The following is a 24,653-nucleotide window of genomic DNA, read 5'->3' on the forward strand; positions in this document are numbered from 1 at the left end:
CTATTTGTGAATGGAGAGAAGTAAAATTCATCTCTCCTGGCATGGTGAGAACATCCTTCCTCTTTAGGCCAACGGACATTTTCCTTCTCCTTTATTTAAAATTACACAGTCAAAGGGAAGATCACTTTGCACTATTTTCAAATCAGAAACCCAAGACTTCTTAGTCCATCCTCTTTTCTCAGCCATCTCCTTCACTCCCATGGCTTCAAATATTAGCTCATCTCTATTGAGACACCTTTTAAACCTCTTTGAACGTGGAATGACTTTTCCAGGTTTTCCAGGCTCCTAACCCTCCATCTGCTTATAGGACTTTACCTTGAGGGTTCACCAGGATTCATACTTAGGTTCCAAACCAGCTTCACTTCTGATAAAACTGTTCTTCTTTCTGATTCCACTATTTCAGTCAGAGACATCATCACTTCCCCGATATGCCATGTTCAAAACCTTGGTAATGCCTTTGACTCTTCCCTCTCCCTCATCTCTCATATCCTGTCACTTAGAAAATCTTGTTAATTCAACCTTTGTCAATTCCACCATTGTAAAATGGGCAAATGGGTCGAGTGCTTCCGTCAGATCCCCCTCTGATGCTTCCTATCTCTGTCAGTGTCACTTCATCTCTCTGAGTCTCAGTTTCCTCATGTATAAAATGGATATAAATAATACCTACTTTGCAGAGTTATTCTGAGGCTCAAATGAAACTATGAATATAGTGAAACTTAAAGCCCCATGAAAGTGTTGGTTCTTCTTCTTATCATTATTTATTATTGGTGTTGTTGTCCACCCCTTCCTCTGTATTCCCACTGCTGCAGCTCTAGTAGAGAGTTTTGATGCCACCTACTTGGACTAGTGCACTAGCATCCAAACAAGGCTTGTTGCTCCTAGGTTGTCTCCTCTCTAAACCATCCTTCATGCTGCTGACAGATTTATGCTCTTCATGCGTAGATTTGGTCATTTCACCCTCTCCTTCACAATCTGGTATGATTCTACTTTTCCAAACTTATTTTATACTATTCCTTCTCACATAATCTCTTTTCCACCAAGGTGGCTCCTTATCCTCTGTGCCCACCTCAGGCTTCCCTGGACCTGGGCTTCTGTTTGCCTTTGTTCATGCTGCTCCTGCTGAATTCCTAACTATGCTTTAAAGCTTGACTTAAATGTCATCTCCCCCTCTAGGAAGCCTTCTCTGTTTTTCTCCTATGTAGTACAATTCTTCTTCCCCCACCTCCAAGCCCTTAGATTTCACATACACTTTGCTTTTGTTTTCCTTATACACTTACTATGTATTGCATATGAGTGTCATATTCTCATGCAGAGTGTAAGCTCCACGAGGGCAAGACCCACCACTCATCGGGACTTTGCAGTATCCTGTACCATCTCTGCTCCCTCACTTAGCACAGTGCTCTAAAAAGAGTTGATATTTTCTTCACAAACTTTCTCATGTTCCATTTTAGAACACGCCTACGCCTCGCCAGAGCTCTCAGAAACATTGCAATCTTCTCCTGCCATGAGGAGCCAGTGTGGCATAGGTAGATAGCATGCGAGACTTGGGGTCAGGAAGCCGTAGGTTCAAACCCTCCAACAGATATTTACTAGCTCTGTGACACTGGGCAAGTTACTTAAACTCTCTAGGCCTCACTTTCCTCATTTGTAAACCTAAAGGGGTGGATTGGACTCATTGGCTTCTAAGGTCTCTTCTAGCTCTAAATTTATGACCCTATAATCAATAAGGTTTCACCTGATTTGTCAGCGTTCTGTCATCACAGCCTCCTCCTGAGCTCCATGGGTACTGGCACTGGGTTTTGTCACACATTCAATTTCAGGACTCATAGCACCAGTTTAGCCATGACTTTGCCCCAAATTTCTCTCCATATTTCCAAACTCACCAGGGATCCATACTCCAAGGCTCCAGATGCACTCTCTGGCTTCTCAGTTATCTGCATCTTAGTCTACTACCTCCGGGATCTGACTTATGACCCACGGACAACATCCTGGCTGCCTGGCTTGCATTAACCTCTATACTATGTATTGCAAATACCCAAGAGGCAGGCTTCCAAAATTGCTTTTTCCACCTATTACCAGCTTCTTGGCTGCCTTAGAAGCAATGGGTTATTTACTACCCCAGTAGTGATGAGCACTGTGTGCAGCTGCCTCCTCTTCAAAACTCTTTCAACAGCAGGTACATAATAAAGGTTAGTTGGTCACTGCCATTACTACATGGACTAAATGGGGTGACTATGAAGCTGGAATAAAAATACATTGTATTGAACCTAAAAAGGTTTTTTAAAGTGCCTCCAAAAGCACATAAAAGCAGAGTGAGTAATAGCTCTGATAACCTGAACTTGAGATAACTGAAATAAGTGGCAAATCTTTTCTGGTGTTTTTAAAGAGAGAAAATTTTAATTTGCCGTAGAAGCTGAGTAGAAGTTTGGGTGGGGTGCAGTTAAAAAAAGAGGAGGAAAATTTTACTAAATTACCTCCATGTAGGGTCACAAGGTTTTGGAACATTTCATTTTTTTCTTCAAACATGGTCAATACATCCATATCAAATGAAGTTATATCAATTAACCATCTTACATTTTCTTCCTGGTCTCATGAATAAATATTATCTTACCCCATTCCCCCAGCCCCATTATTAAATTTCTTTGCCACAATTTGGAAAATGCCATAACATTCCCCACAAGCTGAATGGTGGGTTTAGCTCCTGAAGGCTCTGCATACCTATTTTGTCTCCAGTTGAAATGCAACCATATGGCTGTAGGCACAAGTCCAAAGACTCTGCTTCCCAAATAGATCCCATAATTCGAAGAATCTAGACATGAAAACACAATGTGTTATACAATATACGCTTATTTGTGTTGTTTGCCTTTCCCTTTTTTTAAAAAAAATCACATTATTAAACTTGATGTATGACAGGAAAAACATGGTAAACTGCTGCATTGTATTTATGGTCAAATCTTTCTAAATTATTCACCACTAAGAATATATTTGGTAGATAACCTGAAATAGGCCTTGGGGAAGAGGCTGGCTGAAGTCCTGTATATTATTTTTGAAAGTCCTGGAACTTATTCATCTTTTATCCATGTAAAATATCCTCTCCTAGTTCTGTCTAATCCTTAGGAAGTGTTAACAACACTGTTAAAAACAAACAAACAATGATTGCTATTTAATTGTAAAGAGTAAGACACTAGCACTATGGATAACCAAAGACAGCAACAGTCTTTCGTTGTTATTGGGACCCATGACTTTTTTTGGTCTAGGGCAGTGGTTCTTAGACTTCTTGGTCTTAGGACTCCTTTACACTCTTAAAACATTATTGAGGATTCCCCCGAAGAAGCTTTGTTTATGTGAGTTATATCTATCAATATTTATAGTATTAGAAATTAAAACATTTTAATATTATTATGAAAATAGTTTTAACCACTTGAGATCCCTGAAAGGATTTTGTGAACCCCTAGAATTCCAGGACTGCATTTTGAGAACTTCTGGTCTGTAGAACTATTCACTGAGGAAACCCTCTCTACCAATGTAGATTGGCAATTTATACTTTTAGAGGGTTGTTTAGGCACTGAGAGGTTAGGTGATTTGCTGTACTATGAACCAGAGGTAGGACTTGAAACCAGGCCTTCTTGTCTTTGAGACTCTCTCCCTCTCCAATTTACTAAGCTGTATACCAATAGCATACATTGGATAAATGTATACTTCATTCATTTTTAATCTTAATTTTAAAAAGCAACTGGAGTAATAATAACTATGTGTTTTCTATCACTCTTCAAAGGGTTCAAAAGGTTCTATTTTTTTAGATTTAATAAATCTTCAAAAGTTTGAGGGGAATGTTCATTTAAACAGAAACATTTAGGACAATTCTCACAATATCCTTCAAAAATAAATAACATCTTGTGACCACTTCACTGACTAATTATCTTCCTTATTATTCTTCCCTTTCCTCTTTCACCTGCCTCCTTAATCATCTCTAACCTATGTCTCTACTTGCCCATTTTCTCTCGTTCATTTATCAGCCCACTGACTTTTTAAAAGCTTCTCATTTCTACCCCTACTCTACGTGTGTGTGTGTGTGTGTGTGTAAAAAGAGAAATATCAATAGTGGGGGAGAAACTGTAGGTGTACATGTACATGAACACAGAAGAATGTGGAGTAGCTATATGGTTGAGGGTGGGCGTTAAGAGTGATGCATGTGTGTTTAAACTATATCTCCATGCTTTGAGAACTAGGTGAATTGGTACAGGGGTGTGGAGAAGTTGATATGATTCATTATTCAGGAATCCTAGTTGAGAACGAACCTCTAGTATGAATAAAAATAAGTCCCTTACTGAACTGCATCCTGAGAAAGTTATGGTCCTCATGGCATAGTTCACAAGGCAATACCAATGTAAAAACTCACCAATACTCAATTACTGAGTCATGGTCTGTACTTTAACTCTGCTAATCTTAGAGCCTTCCCCCCAACAATAAATGTAAAATAACAAAACAAAAGATTAACAATCTAAATATTAGCTTACTTGTAAAATAAGCATGTCTTGACGCAAATCATCTCCGTGTTTGAAGATAATTCCTATGGTTTCATTGGACAGGGCTGTGGGATCAGCACATTTAAATTCAAGCCATAAGGGCTTCTTCTTGGATGCCATTACTTTACACTTTTCAATCTGTAAGGAAGAGTTCATATGTTTTCTATACACAGAATGGACACATGAAATATAGACACAATGTGTGGTCTCCCTATACCTTTTTTTTTTCTTTTTAAAGACAATCTCTATAAACATCCATGCTACATTTGTAGGTTTTTGGTCACTTTCAAATAGAACTTTTGAAGAAAAGACTGCATTTGAGAAGAGATAGAAATAACTAATATCTAAATAGTACTTTTAAGTTTTACATAGGTAAGCAAGAAGGAAACAAACATTTATTAAGAACCTGCTATGTGTCAGACACTATGATAAGCACTATCTCATTTGATTCTCACAACAGCCCTGGGAGGTAGGGGCCCATTTTACAGTTGAAGAAACTGAGACAAAAAGAGGATTTGACTTGCTCAAGGTCACATAGCTAATAAACGTCTGAATCCAGATTTGAACTCAGGTGTTTCTGACTCCAGACTCAGTGCTCTACCCACTGTACCACCCAGCTGATCATTAGATCTTCACAATGACCCTGTAATCTAGATACTACAGATATTTTTCTCATTTTACATATGAAGAAGCTGAGGCTCATAGCTTGATATCCTTACTTCTCTTTAAGACTCAGCTCAAACATCAGACTTTCCTTTCCTGGTGTCCTAAGCTAATACTGTCTTTCCATCTTTCTCTTCCATCGGTTTTGTAAGTAGCTATTTATGTGCTTGGTGTCATCCATAAAAGAATGTAAGCTCCTTGAGGGCAGGGACTGTTTTTGCTTAGCTCGATCCCTGGCACATAATGAGTACTTAATAAACACTTGTTACTTGCTTGCTTAAGTATTTGTCCTTGCTCATACAGCTAATAGGATTCAAATGCAGGTCTCTCTAGATTTCAGTAGATTCGTTCTATTACACCACACTGCCTTTATAACAGATTAACAAGGACAGCAAACAGGTAAGTCAAGAGAAACTCGACCTTCTTAACATTAAAGTTTTATAGTTAAATCTCATTAATTTGGACTAAGCATTCAGAATTTGTGATAATTAGTAGGGACACTGGCCTGAGATTTTCTTTTCCATTAGCAATCGAAATGAAGGGGCACTTATTTTGCAAACGAATAATGAAGTCCCCTTCAACAATCAAATTGTTTTCAAGCACTAAACAAAACCACTTTGGTAGACCCTTAATTTCATATTTCTTGCATAAAAGGGAAAAGTATGCACTTATCCAATTTCCACTCTCATCTTATCTTCTTCAAATCATTTATCTACACTCATAACTCATCATACACTGAATTTGACTATATGATTTTTATTGTGCCCTAATTACCTTGGTATATTAGCACAAAGTGGAAAAAATATGACTGTTTGTGAAATAATATGATGAAATTAAAAAATGAAATGTTTACTTCCAGTCTCTCTAATGATTTTTCCACTCTATTTTTTTCTTTTCTTAAAATGTCTTTTTTCTCCTCCCCCCAGTAAGTTGAGGACTTTCTTTAGGGCTCTGGACTAGGCCAGGTGCTTTTGTTCTTGATTCACACTTCCTAAAGGATCTCACATGCTGCTACTGCATTCTTTATCTGCCATCTTTACACTGATGATACTTAGCGTCCAACACTTTTTTCCACTGATATTTTGTCTCAATATCTGGCTGTAAGTTTCCAAGGGATCCTAAGGTCTTTCTGCTAGAGGCTGAAGGAGATGATTGGGATTCTTATAGATTCCACAGAGGGTCTTCAAGAGTCTCTTGGCTTCCCACCTCTATGGGTGCAAGAGGGGAGTTCTTCACTTTGCAAGCCTATGGCTCAGAAAGGACACAGACACAAAACTGCCATATTCATGGAGAGTCTACTCCAGCATGAAAACAAGCCCCTTAGAATATACATTTGTCGATGGAAAAGCAGCTCCTTATTCCTGACATATTCCTGACCACATAACTTATCTGTCACAGTTAGATGCCCTCCACATAATCCCTGCTTCCTCTGCAAAGAATTCCTCAGTTAGTTATGACTTCGTATATTCTCCTTCTGGCATTCAAATGGCTACCTAATGTTGTGACTGAGGTTGTCTGATTTTTAATAAGGGTTAAATTATTATTAATTATTATTGCTTCTAGTAAACATAACAACAACAAAATAAATATTTTTGTGTTTGGCTTGATGATATTTAACATTTCTATCAACAACTTGGATAAAGGCATAGATAGAATGATTATCAAATCTGCAGAGGACTAAAAGCTAGGGATTCCTGGGTAATAGACTCAAGACCCACCAAGATCTTGACAGGCTAGAGCACTGGGGTGAATCTATTAAGATGCAATTCAGTAGTGGGTATAAATGTAAAGTCTTACACAGTTTTGAAAATCAGCATCACAGGTCCAAGATAGATGAGACAGGCTTAGATAGTCATTTGTCTGGAAATGACCTGGGGGTTTTAGTGGACTACAAGTTCAATTATGTCAGCAGTGAGTTCCAGCATACAAAAAAGCCAACATGATCTTGGGCTGCATTGAGAGAGGCATGGTTTCTAGGAATAAGGAGAACGTCTGCTATGGTGAGAACATATTTGGAATATTATGCTCAGCTCTGGGCATACCAGTTTCTTAAGAACTGTGATAAATTGAAGAGTGTCAGGAGAAGAGTAACTAGGATGAGGAAGGAGCTCAAGCCCATGTCATGTTCATATGGCATGTTTTCAGACTGGTAGAGGAGAATGGGGATGCTTAGCCTGGAGAAGAGAAGACTCAGGGTAGGGTATGTATTCTTATCTATGAAGGGAGGCAGTAGGACTAAATAATTAGTTTAGTCTCTTGAAGTACTCAAACCCTATGTTCTTCAGGAAAACCATACCAGATAGTTAACACAAGATTTATTATACCCATTTGACAGATGAGATGGGCTCAAAGGGATTAAGCAACTTCTATCATCACACAGCTATTAAGTAGAGAAGCTGAAATTTAAATCCAGACCTTCTGAAAGACAGCCCAGTTATCTTCACCATCTACTCATGCTTGCTGAAGAGCACAGGACCTGTTTAACATCATCATCATTCTCTCAAAATGGAAAACTGAGAGTGTAGTTTTTATAGCCACAGTTATGCTCTATTACTATAAATGGTCCTTCAAGGATTTGTGATTTCATCAGTGTGGGTACTTCCCCTTCCAATTATATCTCTATGCTTCTGCTCTCTCAGGAGGTCTTCATGAGTTTCTGTGGCTAAAAGAATGTATCAGCCAGTGGCCAACTTTCTGGGGATAAGCCTCTGCATCTTTAGCTAGGTTGGTCCTCAGGTGGTAGACACAGTCTAGGTAGATCTGTTTTTCCCCAAGCCTTCCCAAATTGGTTGGAGTTCCTTGCATTCTACTGACCTGGCCTTTAAGAACCCAAGGTCACTTACATGTCAGAATTACACTCTAGAGTAAGCCTTCCCTGGAGGATTGTAATCTTGCATACATTTTTAAATTGTATGTATGTAAAAAACTGTTACATGATTCTACCTCCATAGTATGCCTGGAGACCAATGCTTCTTATTGGCCAATGATTAAAATATAGATTAAAGGAAGTCAACACCCTCACTACTTTCTATCCCTTTCCACAGATGCATATTAGTCACCTCAACTGATGGACCTTAACAGGATATAACACAGACAACTTCAAAATGAAAGACTCCATACTTACCACAAGTGTTCCTGCTCTCAGGCCAGGATCGTAGGGAACTCTAAAGCTTTTTGGAAGATTAGAATTCTGAAGATTTTCAAGCTTTTGCTTAAGTTGTGAGATAACTGCAGTTGACATATTAGAAATCAACAAGAATTCATCAATATCACCATCGCTCAATATCATAAAACAATTTACTAAGCTTACTTTGTATGCTTTTATCAATGACTTGGGTAAAGGCAAAGAACACATGATTATCAGAATTTTTAGATGATTCAAAGCTGGGAAGGATGGATGATGGATATCTAATACACTCAGAAATAAAGGGATCCAAAAACATGTGGACTGCCTAGAGCACTGGGATTAATCTATTAATACGAAATTCAATAGGGATAAATGTAAAGTAATATACTTTGGTTCAGAAAAGTCAACTTCAGAAATACAAGGTGGTGGGAGCACGACTGAAAAATAGAAAAAAAAGAGATCTTTTCTGATCTTGAAGGACACAAAGGAGAAGAGAAAGTAAAAGGATTGCAGGAATTTGCTCTTTAGGTAAGGGTAGGGGGAAGTACAAAATATTTTTATAGTCAGAGTACACATCCAGGTAAGCACATGCATAGATCTATAGGGATAAAGGACTGAACCTGCAATTTCAACAAATCAAGTCAACAAGTATTTATTAAGGTCTTATGCTGTGCCAGGCACCATATTGAACACTGTGAATGCAAAGAAAGACAAAAATATGGTCTCTACCCTCAAGGAACTCACATTTTAATAGCTCTATACCACATTTCATTGGTATAGGGAACTCCCAGATGAAAAGGAAATTCTCTCTACCCATTTATGTTGGCACCTTCTCTGAAATGTATAGTTTTTCTTTTATTTCTTTTTTTCTTTTTGGTTAGGCAGTTGGGTTAAGTGACTTGCTTAGGGTCACACAGCTAGTAAGTATTACGGTCTGAGGCTGAATTTGAACTCAGGTCCACCTGAATCCAGGGCAGGTGCTCTATCCACTGTGCCACCTAGCTGCCCCTGAAATACATAGTTTTTAAGAATTATTTTCTAAGGCATTCAGAGGTAGGGTGCTGCACTAAGAATCACCCAGGGTTGCACAGCTAGAATGTGCCAGAGATGGAGCTTGAACCCAGGTCTTCATGGCTCCAAAGCCAGCTCTCTACTAAACCCCATGCTTCTAGCCACAAACGTCCACATACAGATTAAATCACAGTGAAGGAAGAAGGCTAAAGGTAACTACTGCAGCTTTTTTTTTCTGCTTTGTGGTTGAGAGGTGGGAGTGGGCGGAAAGTAGGGGATGAGGTATTGGGGGGGAGTAAGAACTGATAGGAAAACAGATAGGACTATATCAAATGCAAACTTGGACGGGTGCTATAAACACTTTAAAAAAGAGGAAATTGTGGTAGGTGGGGGTTGGGGTTAGAGAATATGGAATAACTTCAAATTGCTGAAGAGTTGTTTTTGTTTGCTTTTAACACTTAAATAAATCAATCCAAAGTCAATACCTGAAGATCAGCTAGATGAGAAGTCGTTGTAAATTGGATTGATGCTCCCCAGCCATTAAACAATTTTTGACAAAAATAAGAATGAGAGTAAGGGTGGGTACCTTTTCTTCTTTTGGGGAGGAGAGACTATTACAAATACATTCAGCAAAAATCAAAGAATGAATCTGGAAGTTCTGAATACATAGAACTAGTGTATGAAACTGAAGACCAAGAAAAATTCTCAAACTTTTATTTAAAAAAAAAAGACTGAAAATCGGAGTGTGGGGAAAGTAAAATAAATACCTGTTTCAGTATAGGAAGAGAAATGTGAAAAATTAAGAAATAATGTGAGTCCACTTTGCCTACCTGCAGTTGCTCTTTTAAGGATTATGTTTTAATTATTATGTTTGTAGAACATTTTTGAAAGCCATTTCATAGACATTATCTTAACTCAAAAATTTGAAATAATTTTGCTTTTTCTCTCCCCGCTTCTATGCAGATAGAATTTGGAAAATACTTTTTTTTTCTCTTAGCTGTGTTAGGATGAAGAGCTGTACTTTTCAGAATGAGGGAGGTGACAGAGGAGACATCTTGGGATACCTAAGAAGAGACATGAAAGTGTAGAAACTGTACCTTGGGAAGTGACATCATACTTTTCAGCAGACAGTGACTTAATATCAATAGTGACTTTTTGTAGCATCCTGATTACTTGAACCTGTTTCGTGAAATCCTCTAACATGGCCATGCCGCAGCCCCTCAAATAGGCTTCGAGGATCACTGCAAACCGTTGCTGGTAGTGCCTGGACTGAGCAATTTCACTTCTTAGAAACCAAAACAAGAAGTGACCAATTCTTTTGTTCTGAGAGTGGGGGAAAAATTGTTGAAGACAGTTAATGTGAATGACATTTGGGGTCTGTCAGTAAATGAAAGAGATAAGGATTAGGATGTCATCTGTATAAGGAACTCCCTGGTGATGAAATTCCCTCTACCAATGTAGGTCATCATATTCTCTGCAATTTATAGTCTAACAGCACTGAGGGGGAATGATTTGCCCATGGCCACAAACTAGTCTGTGTGACCTGTACACAGGTATCTCTAGCTTCAAGGAAGGCTGTAGTAGATACTGCTAAAATAGTAATATACTAGACCATGCTGCCTTGGTTAAAAGAAAGCTGGTTTTAAAATCTAAAGTGATAGCATACTACCCCGTGCTGCTGCCTTAGTTAAAGGAAAGCCAGTCTCTTTAAAAAGTCCCTGCTGTTATCAAAACAAGAATACTTACTCTCAAACCACGTTTCAGCAGAAATCTGGCAAGAGCACTGTCATGGTACGGTTCAAATTTCACAGCCTAAAGATAAAACACATTTGTGCATTTATGCAGGATATATAAAGACATGTGTCAATGTGCTCAAATATAGAGATTCCTTCACCTCTTGTTAAGGGGTGACTGAAAACCGAAAGGAGGCCTGGGCTTCCACAAGCCAGGACAAACAGCAAAGACTTCATCATGCATCTCCAGCAAGTGCTAATATTCCCAGAAGTACCAAAAGTGGTCATTTTCCTTTTTCTTCTAGGGTCACTACAATTTGTTCCAATTGGGGCTGTAGGATTCCAGGTGACTGAGTGAGGAAGGCAGAACTGGGCTCACTGCTGCCTTTCATGTAGGCCTCTGCTTTGCAAGAGGAACAGAAAGGTGAGGTGGGAGGTTGGAACTGGGAAGATACTGCCTACTATGGATGCTCAGGGTGACCCCTTCCCCAAGTCTAGTGCCTGACTGTCCCACAAGTGTGAGAATTACACACTTGGGGGAAAGGGTGCTGTACCTCTCAGGTTTTTTCCCTCTGAAGTCTATCTGTCCCTGTTCTCTACTCCAGGCAGGTAAAGGAGTAGGTACTACCAACCCGTTGTCTGTAAGGCCCACCAAAAAGCTAAGCTCGTGGACTTCACCTTCAGGCAAGAGGAAAGCTCAACTGTCTGCTCCTGCTGTGCTTTCAACTTATTTCAAGACATTCTCTGTCTACTCTTAATCCACTTCCTCCTTGGGGATGTGGGGTATGCATGTGAACACTGTGTGGCCAGAGGCGGGTCCAGGGAGCATGGGCAAGGAGCTCAAACATTTTGATTATTTCCCTGCTGTCTCAGGCCCTCACAGAGACTATGGGAAGGAACTTCCTCACTTTTTTACTTTCATCTTTAGTGCCCAGCAAACTACCAGGCACAAAAAAAAGTGTTCAATAAATGTGTGTTGATAGATTAATAAAGATATGGGAAGAGATCAGAGTTCAATGCTGTCTTGTCTTTCTGTGTTTTTGCTCATTCTGATGCATATGCCTGGAATCCTACGCAACCTTTAAATGTCAGGTTAAATTCTACTTCCCCTACAAAGTCTTCTCAGATCCTCAAAGTCAGTAATGATCTTCTGTTCCTTAGACTTCATACGCAACTTTGTTCAACTATATTATCTGTCTATCTATCTGGATGTGTATCACAGTTATTTCTGTATAGATTGCATAATCTCAATAACCTGGAAGCTCCATGGACACAGGGGCCTCAGAAAGCTGCCATTATGGAGTTTTTTTTGTTTTTGTTTTTGTTTTTGGCTAGGCAATGGGGTTAAGTGACTTGCCCAAGGTCACACAACTAGTAAGTGTTAAGTGTCTGAGGCCGGATTTGAACTCAGGTCCCCCTGACTCCAAGGCTGGTGCTCTATCCACTACGCCACCTAGCTGCCCCCCATTATAGAGTTTTAAAGGGCACTAGTATCAACAAGACTTGGCAATAGATTGGATAAGAGGGGGGCACGTGTGTGAGAAAGGGCTGAGGATGTCTCCCCTTCTAAGGTGAGTCCACCTTCCAGACATTGGTGTTATGACTCCAGCTCACCAGACAGGGAGGAGAAATACATTGATTATTTATGGACTATTGTGAGTCTTCTGTGTTTTGTTCATTATTTCTGGGCTTCTCTGAGTCCGTAGCATTTTCTATGGGAAGAAGCAAGGTTATTCTGTGGAAGATTATGAAACAAAGAAGGAAAGAAGGAACAGGGGAAGAGAGAAGACAAGACTGGAGAGGACTTCGAGTCTTGGCTCATAAACATAAATTCTATATGACCTGGGACAAGTCACTTGACTCTTCTAAAGTTTCAGGCATCTCAGCACAACTACTTCACTGGGTTGTTGTGAGAAAGGGATTTTGTAACTCTTACATATAAACTATGGACATATTCCATATTCTGAAGGAGAAGACAAAAAAGTAGAGAAATTATATTTTGCTCTATAGAGAACAGAAACAGAGAATTTTAGAGATAAAGGAGACCTGATATCATCCAATCTGTCCCATCTTATTTTAAAAATGAGAGAAATAAGGCCCTGAGAGTTGATGTAAATGGGCTGTGGTCAAGCAGCTGACATTACCAGAAGAGCTGGTAATAGCACCTGGGTCTGCTAATATTCAAGTGAGTGCTACACCATGCCAAACAAGTTTCTCCCCCAACAGTAAAGAGCTGATTTGACTAAGAGGATTATTGTCTCCTATGATTGAGAGGCAGTGTGAAATAGTAAAGTATTAGACATGAAATTAGGAGACCTGGGTACAAATCCCTTCTCATACACTTATCAGCTGTGTGATCATGGGTGTCACTTCACATCTCAAAACCTTGGTTTCCCCATCTGTAAAATGGGCATAACACCTGTACTACCTACCTCAAATCCTATAGTATAATAATACTTCTTCACAATGACCCTTTGAGAAGGGCATTTTACAAAATTTAAAACACTATATAAACATGAGTCATCATTGATTTAAAAGGCAGAAGAGAAGGTACAGGAAAGAGAAAAGATAAATGTGGCTAGAAGACCGGAAAAAGGGTGAGAGATATCTGGATTTGGTTAGAAGGGAGTAGAAGACATAGGACAATCAGCCAACATTGATAAGTATTATAATGTGTGTATAGATGTAAACACACATATATGTGCATATGTATCAATCAGATGTAGTCAGAGAACCAAAGAAATTTAATAATAATAATAATAATAATAATCACAAAGCTATAACAATAATAGAATTTTTAGTGTTTTAAGGTTTGCAGAAAGCTTATGCTACTTATTTGATCCTCACAAAAACTGTATAATTGTTATTATGATCCTCATTTTGCAGATGAGGAAATGGCAGCTGATGGAGATTAAGTGACTTGTTCAATGTTACACATCTAGTAAGTGTCTGAGGCTCCATGTCCAGTGCCACCTTGTTGCATCAACATATTGTTAATTTGTAATCTCGTGAAGTGTTTCTCTATAGAAATCCTTAGATTATTCAATCTTTCTATTCAAGAAAAGGGAGAAAAGCACCTACTTCACACCAGTTCTCCATCCTCTATTTTTCGCAAGCAGAGCAGCAGAGGTCCATAAGAAGGCACCAAATATATGGCTAGGTTTCTGGTGCAATTTTTTTCCTTTCACATTGCAAATGACTAAAAGTGGTTTATTAACCATGTTTCTGTTTTGCCAAAGTTTCTTCAAAACAAAACAACAAAAACCCAACCTTTTCATAGGTGTGGTCAAACACATGCAAATTTAACTGCAGTGAAGTTGCTGGCTCTGAGAATGTATTAAGCCACTCATTCCAATAGTAAATGAGTATATTCATTCCAGTATTTAAAAAAAAGTTCTGGGCTGAATGTGAGAGTTGATACTTCATTTTTGTAAAGTCAATATGTAAAACTCAACTTGGAGAGGGTTTTATTCAGGCAGCAGGAATTTAAACACCCCTGAAAACATAGCACAGTACCTTAAAAAAGGTCATATCCGCTAGTGCATTGTTGATGGAGTTATGAACTGATCCAACCATTCTGGAGAGCAATTTGGAACTATGCCCGAAAGACTATAAAACTGTGCATACTCTTTGATCCAGCAGTATCACTGCTAGGTCTATATCCCAAAGACATCCAAAAGAAGGGGGGTGGAAGGGACCTATTTGTACCAAAATATTTATAGCAGCTCTTTTTGTGGTGGCTAAGAACTGGAAATCAAAGGGATGCCCATCAATTGGGGAATGGTTAAACAAGTTGTGGTATATAATTGTAATGAAATATTATTATGCTATAAGAAATGACAAGCAGGATGATTTCAGAAAAAACTTGGAAAGACTTACATGAACTGATGCATAGTGAAGTGAACAGAACCAGTACATTGTGCACAGTAACAACAATATTGTTCGATGAAAAACTGTGAATGACTTGGTTATTCTCAGCAATACAATGATCCAAGACAATCTCAAAGGACTAATGATGAAGCATACTAACCACCTCCAGAGAAAGAACTGATATTGATTGAATATAGACTGAAGTATGCTACTTTTCACTTTCTTTCTTTAATTTTTTTCTTATATTTGAGTCTTCTTGTACGAAATGACTAATATTGAAATTTTTTTACATAATTGCACATGTATAACCTATATCTGATTGTTTACTGTCTCAGGGAAGGGGGAGGAGAAGGAAGGAGGGATAGAATTTATAACTCAAAACTTTAAATAAAAATGTTAAAAAAAATTGGGGGAAATGGTCAAGGTCATTTTTAAATTGTGCCTGCTAATTTGAATTTTAGCATCATTATTTTTTGATTTCTTTCATTCCAAGCAGGCAAAATTGAAATAACAGTAAAATTCCTAGTTCTACAAAGTCTATTCATAAAGGAGCTAAAGAGAAGCAATGTAGTTGGGCCCTTGATGTGGGACAGAATTGACACAAATCCAGAGCTCAGACAATTCTGTACAGGGCAACAAAATGAGAAAATATTTTTTGTTGTGTTTTCTTTTTTTCTAAACTTCTTTAATACTCTGGAAATTAATTGAATATTGAATTGAGGGAAGTAAAAAATAACATTGGATGCTTTTAGATGACACAGAAAGAGGTCCTACAGAAATGGATTTTAAGAGTTAATGCAAAGATAGAAATTTAATGGCTAAGGATAAGAACCCCTTGATTATTGGCAGAGGGATGTGATAGAAAAAATGCTAGACCTGGAGCTGGAAGACTTTCCTCAGACACTTACCGGGTGTGTGATCCCTGGCAAGTTGCTTAACCTCCTACCTGTTAAATGGGGATAACAATACTTATAACACCTACCTCAAAGGAGCACTTTGGAAATCCTAAAGTAAAATTCACATGTAAGCTGTTGTTATTATGCTTGTCTGGAAACTTTAGGGACAATCTGTAAAAGTGGATAATTTGGTAACTCATCGCCTAACACATCGATTAAAGAGCATAATTTCTACGTTAGTCCTTCCATTTCCTCCCTAATAAGAACTTTGCCAAGAAGGACAGCATAGTGGAAAGATGAATGCGTTAGGAAGGAGGAAGAATTGAGTTCAAATTCTGCCTCTGCCACTGACCAAGTTATATCAACTAGGGCAGGTTACTTAAGCTCTCTAGGCCTCAGCTGCCACATCTTTGAAATGGGGATGAGAACAGCATACTTGCCTGTGAGCAGAGGGCTAGCTCAGATGAACTCCTGGAGCCTGACCTTGGGCAATTCACTCCACCTCTCTTAGTCTTACTTTTCTCACCTGTAAAATAAGGGATTTGGACTAGATGATCTCTAAAGCTTTGTCCAGGTCTAAAATTTTGTATGCCTACGAGTCTCTCCTGGTTATGCGATATGATATCGTAAACATCAAAAACTGGCATAGGCACTTTGTGTTTGAGATGAATGCCATCAAATGACAAGTGTATTTTTTGTTTTTTCATCTCACTTTCCAAGGAACATGGTTCCCCCTCACTACTTCTCCAGCCCTGAATACTTATTAGCACTGACCTGAGTAAACATTTATTTAGAATCATAGACTTAGAATATCAGAATTGAAAGAAACTTTTGAAATCAATCCTGCATTTTATATATAAGGAAACTGAGGCACCAAGAAGTCATGTGACTTGCTCACAGTCATACAGCTGGTAAATATTACAGCTAGTATCTGAATGCAAGCCTTCTGGTTTTTAACCTAATGGTCTTTTCCACTACCCTACAAAATCCCCTAGATATTTTTTGTGAGGCAATTGGGGTTAAGTGACTTGCCCAGGATCACACAGCTAGCATCTGAAACGGGATTTGAACTCGGGTCCTCCCGACTCCAGGACTGGTGCTCTATCTACTCCACATTCTAACTGACCCTCCCCTAAATCTTAATAAGTACCCTTATATGTCTCCTGAAGAACTTATTCCCCATTAAAGTCTAAGACATTACTGATGTTACGTAATGGAGAAGCATTTAATATGGATTTTACAGGTAAGAAAACTGACCTAAAATGAAATAGCTAGGTGGAAGAACCAGAAGAAGAGCAGCTCTTGTACTCTGTCTCTACATCACACTGATATTCTGGAAGAATAAGAGCTAAGTATTACTATCAATCTAATTCCCCTAGAAGGTGATGGCCCCATACAGACTATAATAATAATAATAATAATAATAATAATAATAACAACAACTCACATTTCTATAGCAACATACAGTTTATAAAGTCATCATTTTTTAATCCTCACATAAATTCACCCCATATTGTCTTGGGCATCAAGAGACAAACAGAATAATTTCTTATTTGGTGAGTTGGCTTCACTGTGATCACAGTGTGTATGGCAGACAGAGTAATGGATTTGGAGCCAAGGACTTGGGTTTGAATCCTGACTCTGCCACTGGTGACCTGTGTGACTTCAGACAAATCACTTAACTTCTCTGGGATTCAGTTGTTCGTCTACAGAATGGTGTCTGAAGTCCCTTTTAACTCTAAATCTATGATCTCATGATATTGAACTATTCTGTAGTTCAATCTGATTGATTTTCTTTTTTAATGACATTTATTTCACACATTTAAAAACATTTTTCTGAGAGGGGGTCCGTAGGCTTCCCCAGATTGTCAAAGGGATCTAGGGCATCAAAAAAGATTAAGAATTTCTGATCTACTCCAACTTTCTCATTTTGCACATGAACAATTTAAGCCACAGAAAAGTGAAGGGTCTGGTTCTAGGTCGTACAATAAGTTCTTTGCAGAATCAAAACTCATACCTGTCTTTTCCACAACACCTGGCTGCTTCCCTCCCAATCCTGAAACACTAAACAACAGGCATTTTCATAACCAAAGAATGAGGTACCTGTGTACATGCAAATAAAAGTTATTGAGACTTTGTTTCCTTTAATAACCCAAACATATTTTACCTGAACTAGTTGCAGCAGGTAATGCAAGACATCATCATCCTCCAAGCTTTCTAGCTTTTGCACTGCAATGGCTCTTACATTTTCATCTGAAAAGTTGCAGTCCAGGAGCTGCATTGTTAACCCAACATCCAAATCACTTCGATCCCAAGCTTCTCTTCTGGCTAACAACTGATATGTTTTGGCCACGATTTCTTGTTGTCCCCACTTCACTGAGCTAAACAGCTTAGGATATGCTTTGGGGTGTTTAAGGCTTTCATACCTAAAATGCCATAGTAATTCTTTGTCCTTTGCAGTGAGTGGGTTAAGTGGGTCAGTGGCTATGATCTCTTCCAGCTGTTTTCGAAGCTGATTGGGCATTTCTCCCCTTACCCTGTCCCCTTCTGGGTCAGGGGTAGGCCTGTGCTTGGGCAAGGCTATTGGGTGGCAATAATTGTCCAGAAGGATGGAGATTGACATAGAATTATCCTTATCAGGGTTGGTTGCTGAGGTAAGCTTATCAGCATTGATGCTCCCTTGGTCCTCTCCCTTCCCCGATATCTTCCACATGTGCAGGACATATTCTCCATGCCTCAGGAGAAATCGGTGGTCTATAAGCAGTAGGTTCACATAATAGAGTAACCGAGTTTTGCCTTTGGTTTCAAAGCTAGAACTCTCATAAGATCCAGCAGCCTTGGAAGACTGGGCTGGGGCTTTCCCACAGTAAATCTGAAGGTTCAGTAAAGCCCCTTTGGGCAAGTCTTTGATTTTGATATCAAACTCAAGCCACACGTTCCAGAGCACCTCCTCTGTGAAAGGTTTAGAGGTGGTTCGCCTTTGGCAAAGGACCTGCTGCCCATGTTGGATGTTTGCTTCCACAAAGACCGTGATATCGGTGTTCCGTGGGAGCACAGGGATGTCAATGCCCCTGATCTTGACCCTGAACCTTCGGTCACAATCCCACAGGGAAACAGTAAACACTTTCTCATGATTCTTGCCATTTATTGTCAGCTGCTCATGGTAGCCTGTGACTCCTGTGCAGTCATCTACAAGTGGCCACTCTTCCTTCCTCACCTCATCCTGCCCTGGGTCAGGAGGAGTATCCAGTACAAGGTGAATCTCTTCCCCATTCTTGAGGCAATGCCTGATCCACTGGAAATTCTTGATAGGTGTTTCACCCACAATGTACTCATCCCGGCCACAGACTCGAAGCACAAAATCTAGCTCACTTTGGCTTTCAGGGATGTCCATCAGTGACTTCTTCTTAGCCATCTTGGTGAAGAAACTCTGCAAGATTGTACCTGGGGTGTCATCTGCTGAGACCTTGATTGTCTGACTCGTGGTGCTTCGGTGGATGACGATCAAAATGCAATTATTGACAATCTTTTTGGACAGGTATGTGGGAAGTGGCTTGGAAGTCACCCAAGGATGCATGGCATAGAGTTTGGGGTCTCGGATGGCTACCTCCATAATCCGCGGGGTGACAAGCCGGCGCCGGGTGAATTCCAACTCATCATCATGCACGTTGCTCATGTTAGTAACATCATAGCCAATCAGATCATTTAGCTGCTGCTGGAACTCCCGAGTTTCCTCTGTGGGCAGCTGCCTCTGGACCACATGGATCTGGCCCATGTTTTTGTGGAGGGCTTTCCAGTACTTCACACAGTCCAACGTCTGTATCAACTGGTACTTGTCATAGATCTCATACCACTGTCCCTTTTTCTGGTATAGCAGGAGAAACTGCTCTGGGGAGGACTGGTGATAGAATTCCATGGTCATGCTAGTCTCCATGGCCTGCATCCAGACCTGTGCTTTCATCTGTTCCACATTGCAACTTCCAGCTGCTTCCAGGATCACTGTTTCTGAGACGCTGGTGTTCCGGTGGCTGGTAGGCAGGACAAATTCTATAGGAATGAGTTCCATTGAAGATGAGCTGATGCCAGCACTTTGTGGCTTCATTCTCCTCCTCCTTCCCCTGTTATCTTCTCTCAGAACCACGGGCTCTTGGTCCTCCAAATCCATGCCCTAGGTGAGCTGTAAGCAGAATAAGGCAGAGATTTTAATCACAAAATAGCACTTTTTCCCTTTGCCATATACCTATGAAATACAGCAACCAAATCCTAGGAAATGTTGTACGTGGAAGGCAAAATAGGCCCCTTAAAGGGCAACAAACACATCTCAAGATCAGCCAAACATTCAGTTCAAGGACTATGTCCTATAATCCTCCAAGATGAGAGTAGAAGTTAAAATATTCTGCTTTGAAGGCAGCCCATAAACTCATTTCCCATTTCTCCTTAGGACTTAGACACCCTGTCTAATCTTGTCAGTATGTTGTCTATTTCCAAACCTTCTATACCTCAACTTAGCTATGCAACCTAACTCACTCTTTGCTGAAATTCTTTGTGTGTTTTGGTCATAATCCTTCTGCCACTCTTTTCTGGTGAACAAAACCAGTAAAGAAAAAAAAAAATCACTATAAATCCAAGTAGCAAAAGAACTGGTAAAAAAAAAAAAGCTGGATCTAGCAGATAAATAAACAAATTAAATACTTATGTTGTAGTGGAAAGGGCATTGACTCTGGAGTTGGAAGACCTGGTTCAAATCCCACCTCTGATAGTTAGTACCTGTATGACCTTAGATAAGTCATTTAATATCTTAGGGTGTCAGTTTCTTTTTTTAATGAAGAGTTTAGACTAGATATTCTCTGAGACCCTTCCAACTCCATGTCTTCATATTTCTAAACACTCCAATTATATCCAACTGAAACATCTGTCACATTAGTATATGAACAATCATTTATGAAATATTTCTTTTTTTAAATCTATCAATATTTGGTATTTCATTTTGCTTTGCACAACACAAAAATTAAACAATGATAAACCTGTGCAAAATAACTTTATTTGTGAGCTAATTCACCTAATTAATCTCTGCCACAGTAGAGATATTTTAGGAAAATAAAGAGACCCAACTCAGGTACTCCAGTATCTCCTTTGTTAAGTCTTTCCTGCTCATGCCAGCTGAAAGAAATAACTCCATAAACTTCTTTTAACTTTCCTCTAAGTTATCCTTTGTACTTACATTCTAGTTGGTATTAAAATTTGAGTGTATATTTCTTACCTCCTCCACCTCACCAACAGGGAAGTGACTTGGAGGCAGAGACTGTATTGTATTTTCATCTTTGTGTCTCTAGTAACCACGCCCAGGCTTTGAACATAGAAAGTGCTTAATAAATGTTTGTTGAATTCAATTATTTAATTAGAGATTGTAAACCACTTTGTATTAACAGTGTAGCATGACTAATACTGCCATTAACTATTTAACATCAACACAATGGTGGGCAATTACAAACATTAATTATTGAAATAAAAATTGAAGTATAATTTGTTATTATCCTTAAATGATTAATATTGTCAATTCTACCAAAAGAAATAAGCATGACTTATTATTCCTTGTAGATATAATAAAGTATTTCATCATTACAGGAAAGTGAATTTTGAATATCATGATACCATACCTCATTGCACTGTAAATAATTTTGTTGACTTACAGTTTCTGTTTATATTCCCATAAAGCATACTTCAGGGTTACTTCATTGGAACAAACCCAGATTGTTCTTTTTTACAACTGTGTTTGCAATAAAGAGCCCCCTAGAAATTCATGCATCTTAAATCATTCCCCATTTAGTTCTTTGGCATATCACAGAACAAGCAAAACAGTACAAAACTTGTAGGTTATATCAACACTCACACTGATAAAGAATTTTAAAAAATCCTCTTAACTTTAAACAAGGAAAAAAGAACACCAAATTCTCACTGATTTCTATGCAACAATCAAATAACAAATTGGCTTCCAAAGAAAGCAGGCTGGCCTAAATACTCACAAGTTTTCCTTTGGTCAATCTTCAAAATGATCTGATGTGTTACTGTCAGTTTTGAGGGGATGAAGTTATAAATGCTTTGTGAATGAAAGGATATACTACCTCTCTCGGAGCTCCTCTGCTCCCATTGAAACATCTCTCTTGCCTCCCCCGCTCCCCCCAGACCATGACCTTCCTAACGCACTTGCTAAACTATTGTTGGAACCTTGCAGATGCTTGAAAAAAGAGGACAAAATATATAATGAAACTCAAAGGAAACATTATCTCAAGAACTAGTAATGGTTCTTTCTAAAAATACTCTAGGTGAGGAGTATAAATATTAAATTAAACATACAAAGAACAAGAAACTGAAGGAAATGTTACCTGTCTAAAAAACGCTGCAGCTATGATACTGAAGAGTCACTTGTTTGGTTTGTAAAGCCAGGGCATTTTTTTCTTATTCAACAAATGTCTTCTGTTTTTCTAGGTCTCTTTTCAAATCCAGATGCAGAGGAAGTGCTGCAGTTACCAGGAAGGAAGTTTTGACCAAGTTGATTATACGTATGATTGCTCATTTTAAAAGTGTCAGAAATGTATTTCCTGTCATAACCAACAGAGAGGTAGAAAAAGAGAATGAGAGAGAGAGGGAGGGAAGAAAAGAGGGAAAGTGAGCAAAAAAAGAGATGGAGGGAGAGCAGAGAGAGAGATAAGGAGGGAAAGATGGAGAAAGAGCAAAAAAGAGAAAGAGAGATGGAAGGGGAGAAAGAGAAAACAAAAAGGAGAGAGGGAGGAGATGGAGGGAGGGAAGAAAAAAGGAGGGGGGAGAGAGAGAGAGAGAGAGAGAGAAGGAGGTGTTTGAAATTATTTGTCCTATATATTTTTAACTGTGAAAAATGAATTGATGAATTGGAATTATTTATACCCAAATAGAACTACAAATATATGAACTACAGATACATGCAAATTTCCCAAGCTAGTTGAATTAGAGAAGTCTAATAGTCACCTTTGTAAATGTGATAGCCTAACATCATTAAAATTTTTAAAATGCTGAAGTTCAGCACTGCCTTATTAGATCTGTGAGTTCATTATTCCTACCCTTAATCCTAACTCTGTGTAGAAATTCAAGCCCTTGAGGCAAACATTCACTGGGAATGGTATGGTCCTAAGATACATTTGCAAATGTGCATGGTTGAAGTGGACTGGAGACAGAGGTCATGGGAATTTAGGTTGAGGATGCCAAGATATTTGAAGGAGACACAGGTTGGGGTAGAGAAGACCATAGGCCAGGCCTTCAATTTATTGGGTAAGTTACTGTCATCTATGGCCCAGATACCCACAGATGACAAAGAGGATATGGATGAGAAGAAGTGAACTTTAAAAGGAGAGAGCTGGTCACTGAATGATGGTGGTAGAGGTGGATTCTGAAAATAACAATGAGGAGCAAGGAATGTGCCAACAACTCCTCTTCCTGATTCTATTTATCAGGGCATGTGAGAGGAGTACTAGCCTTGGGAAAAGTCTTAAAAGATAGATAGTCTTTAAGGATCATAGGCTCATAGATTCTAGGGACATGTAGCCTAATCCCCCAATTTTACAGATGAAGAAACTTACATCCAGGGAAGTTAAATGACTTGCCCAAGGTCAGTCAGGGAGTTTGGTGGCAGAGCTGATTTTAAAACCTGGGTCTTCTGAAACAAATCCAATACTTTTCCCAAAATGCCATGCTGAGAAAGCGAGGTTTCAGCAAGCAATGGATAAAGAAAGGAATATGAGAAGAAGCCATCAAAGTTCATAGGATCGTAGATTTAGAATTGGAAAAAAAAATCGTGGAGTTCACTTAAGCAAACACTCTTGCTCTGTAAATGAGGAAATTGCAGCCCGGATCAGTGAGGTGTTTTAGTAAGTGGCGGTGTTGGAATTTGCCTCTAACTCCAAATCCAGTGACCTTTCAGTTATAACAAACAGAGAAAGTTTTTAGAGGATAGAGTGGAGAGAGCAAAGGAAGACAATTACTTGGGGAGAGCTAGAGTTAGTGTGTGGGGGAACAGGACAGGGCATGGCAGCAGCAGCCTGTGTGGGGAGCAGTGAACTGTCTTTCTGGCTGATTTCTGGAATTGCGCTATGATCTCACACTGATTCTGGGGGCCTTTGTGGCGAGTTCCCAGACAAGGGAGGCAGTATGGGCTGGGGAGAGCAGAGTAGCCTGCCTCTACTCTGGTTAGAAGGCTCTCCTGGGGAGCAGTGGGATCCCATGAGACACTGGGAGGCCAGTGGTGGTAGGCTGGAAGAAAGAAACAAAAAAACACAAAGGCAGAATTATGCCCTATTCCCCAAGATGTCAGCATCTGGAACACAATATGGAGTGCTCTGCGCTGGTTCCATTCCATCCTTTACCATAAACACGGATTTGCCTTTCTTTATAATACTTTTATAAACCCACTCTTTGGGAGTGCTAACCTAAGGAAACAATGACAATTAAGGCATACATTTTCTAAGACAAAGTCCAAGTTCTTAGCTATTTAGCATAGCGAAAAATCTCCCTAGTTGTTCTGAGAGGTCAGTTCCAGAAATGTCACAAGTTCAAAGTGAAATCAACCCAATCTGTGACAAAAAAACAGTGTGTGACAGTGATTTTAACAGGGGGTGACAAGTCAGCATGGAAGTTGAATATCAGCTGACAAATAAATAACTTGGTAAACAGTAACCAGGTCATTCATAATTCTAAAACAGAATGACTCTTCATGGAGCATAGGTCTGGAACAATGTGGGTTCTGGGTCCCAAGAGATACACTCAAAGAAAAGACTATCTTACAGCAGTCCTAGGTCTC

At 39.2% G+C, this 24,653-nt stretch overlaps 1 protein-coding gene across 3 annotated transcripts in view; it reads right to left on the bottom strand.

Annotated features, from left to right (window-relative positions):
- The window catches only part of PIK3CG (phosphatidylinositol-4,5-bisphosphate 3-kinase catalytic subunit gamma), a 58,087-nt gene that overhangs the window by 25,600 nt on the left and 7,834 nt on the right, over window positions 1–24,653 (bottom strand). The window contains exons 2-8 of one of the 3 annotated variants that reach the window (XM_027838611.1): window positions 22,210–22,344; window positions 17,994–20,003; window positions 11,074–11,139; window positions 10,425–10,650; window positions 8,314–8,417; window positions 4,518–4,664; window positions 2,719–2,809 (exon numbers count right to left, since the gene is read on the bottom strand). In XM_027838611.1, coding sequence (XP_027694412.1) covers window positions 2,719–2,809; window positions 4,518–4,664; window positions 8,314–8,417; window positions 10,425–10,650; window positions 11,074–11,139; window positions 17,994–19,991 — 2,632 coding nt within the window. In that variant the 5' untranslated portion in view covers window positions 19,992–20,003; window positions 22,210–22,344. Of the gene's footprint in view, window positions 1–2,718; window positions 2,810–4,517; window positions 4,665–8,313; window positions 8,418–10,424; window positions 10,651–11,073; window positions 11,140–17,993; window positions 20,004–21,849; window positions 21,933–22,209; window positions 22,345–24,653 lie in introns of those variants that run through there. The other 2 variants (XM_027838613.1, XM_027838612.1) reach the window with 2 other exon arrangements.

The sequence above is a fragment of the Vombatus ursinus genome, unplaced genomic scaffold (assembly GCF_900497805.2).
Source record: "Vombatus ursinus unplaced genomic scaffold, bare-nosed wombat genome assembly UNPS02014830.1, whole genome shotgun sequence".
NCBI lineage: Eukaryota > Metazoa > Chordata > Mammalia > Diprotodontia > Vombatidae > Vombatus > Vombatus ursinus.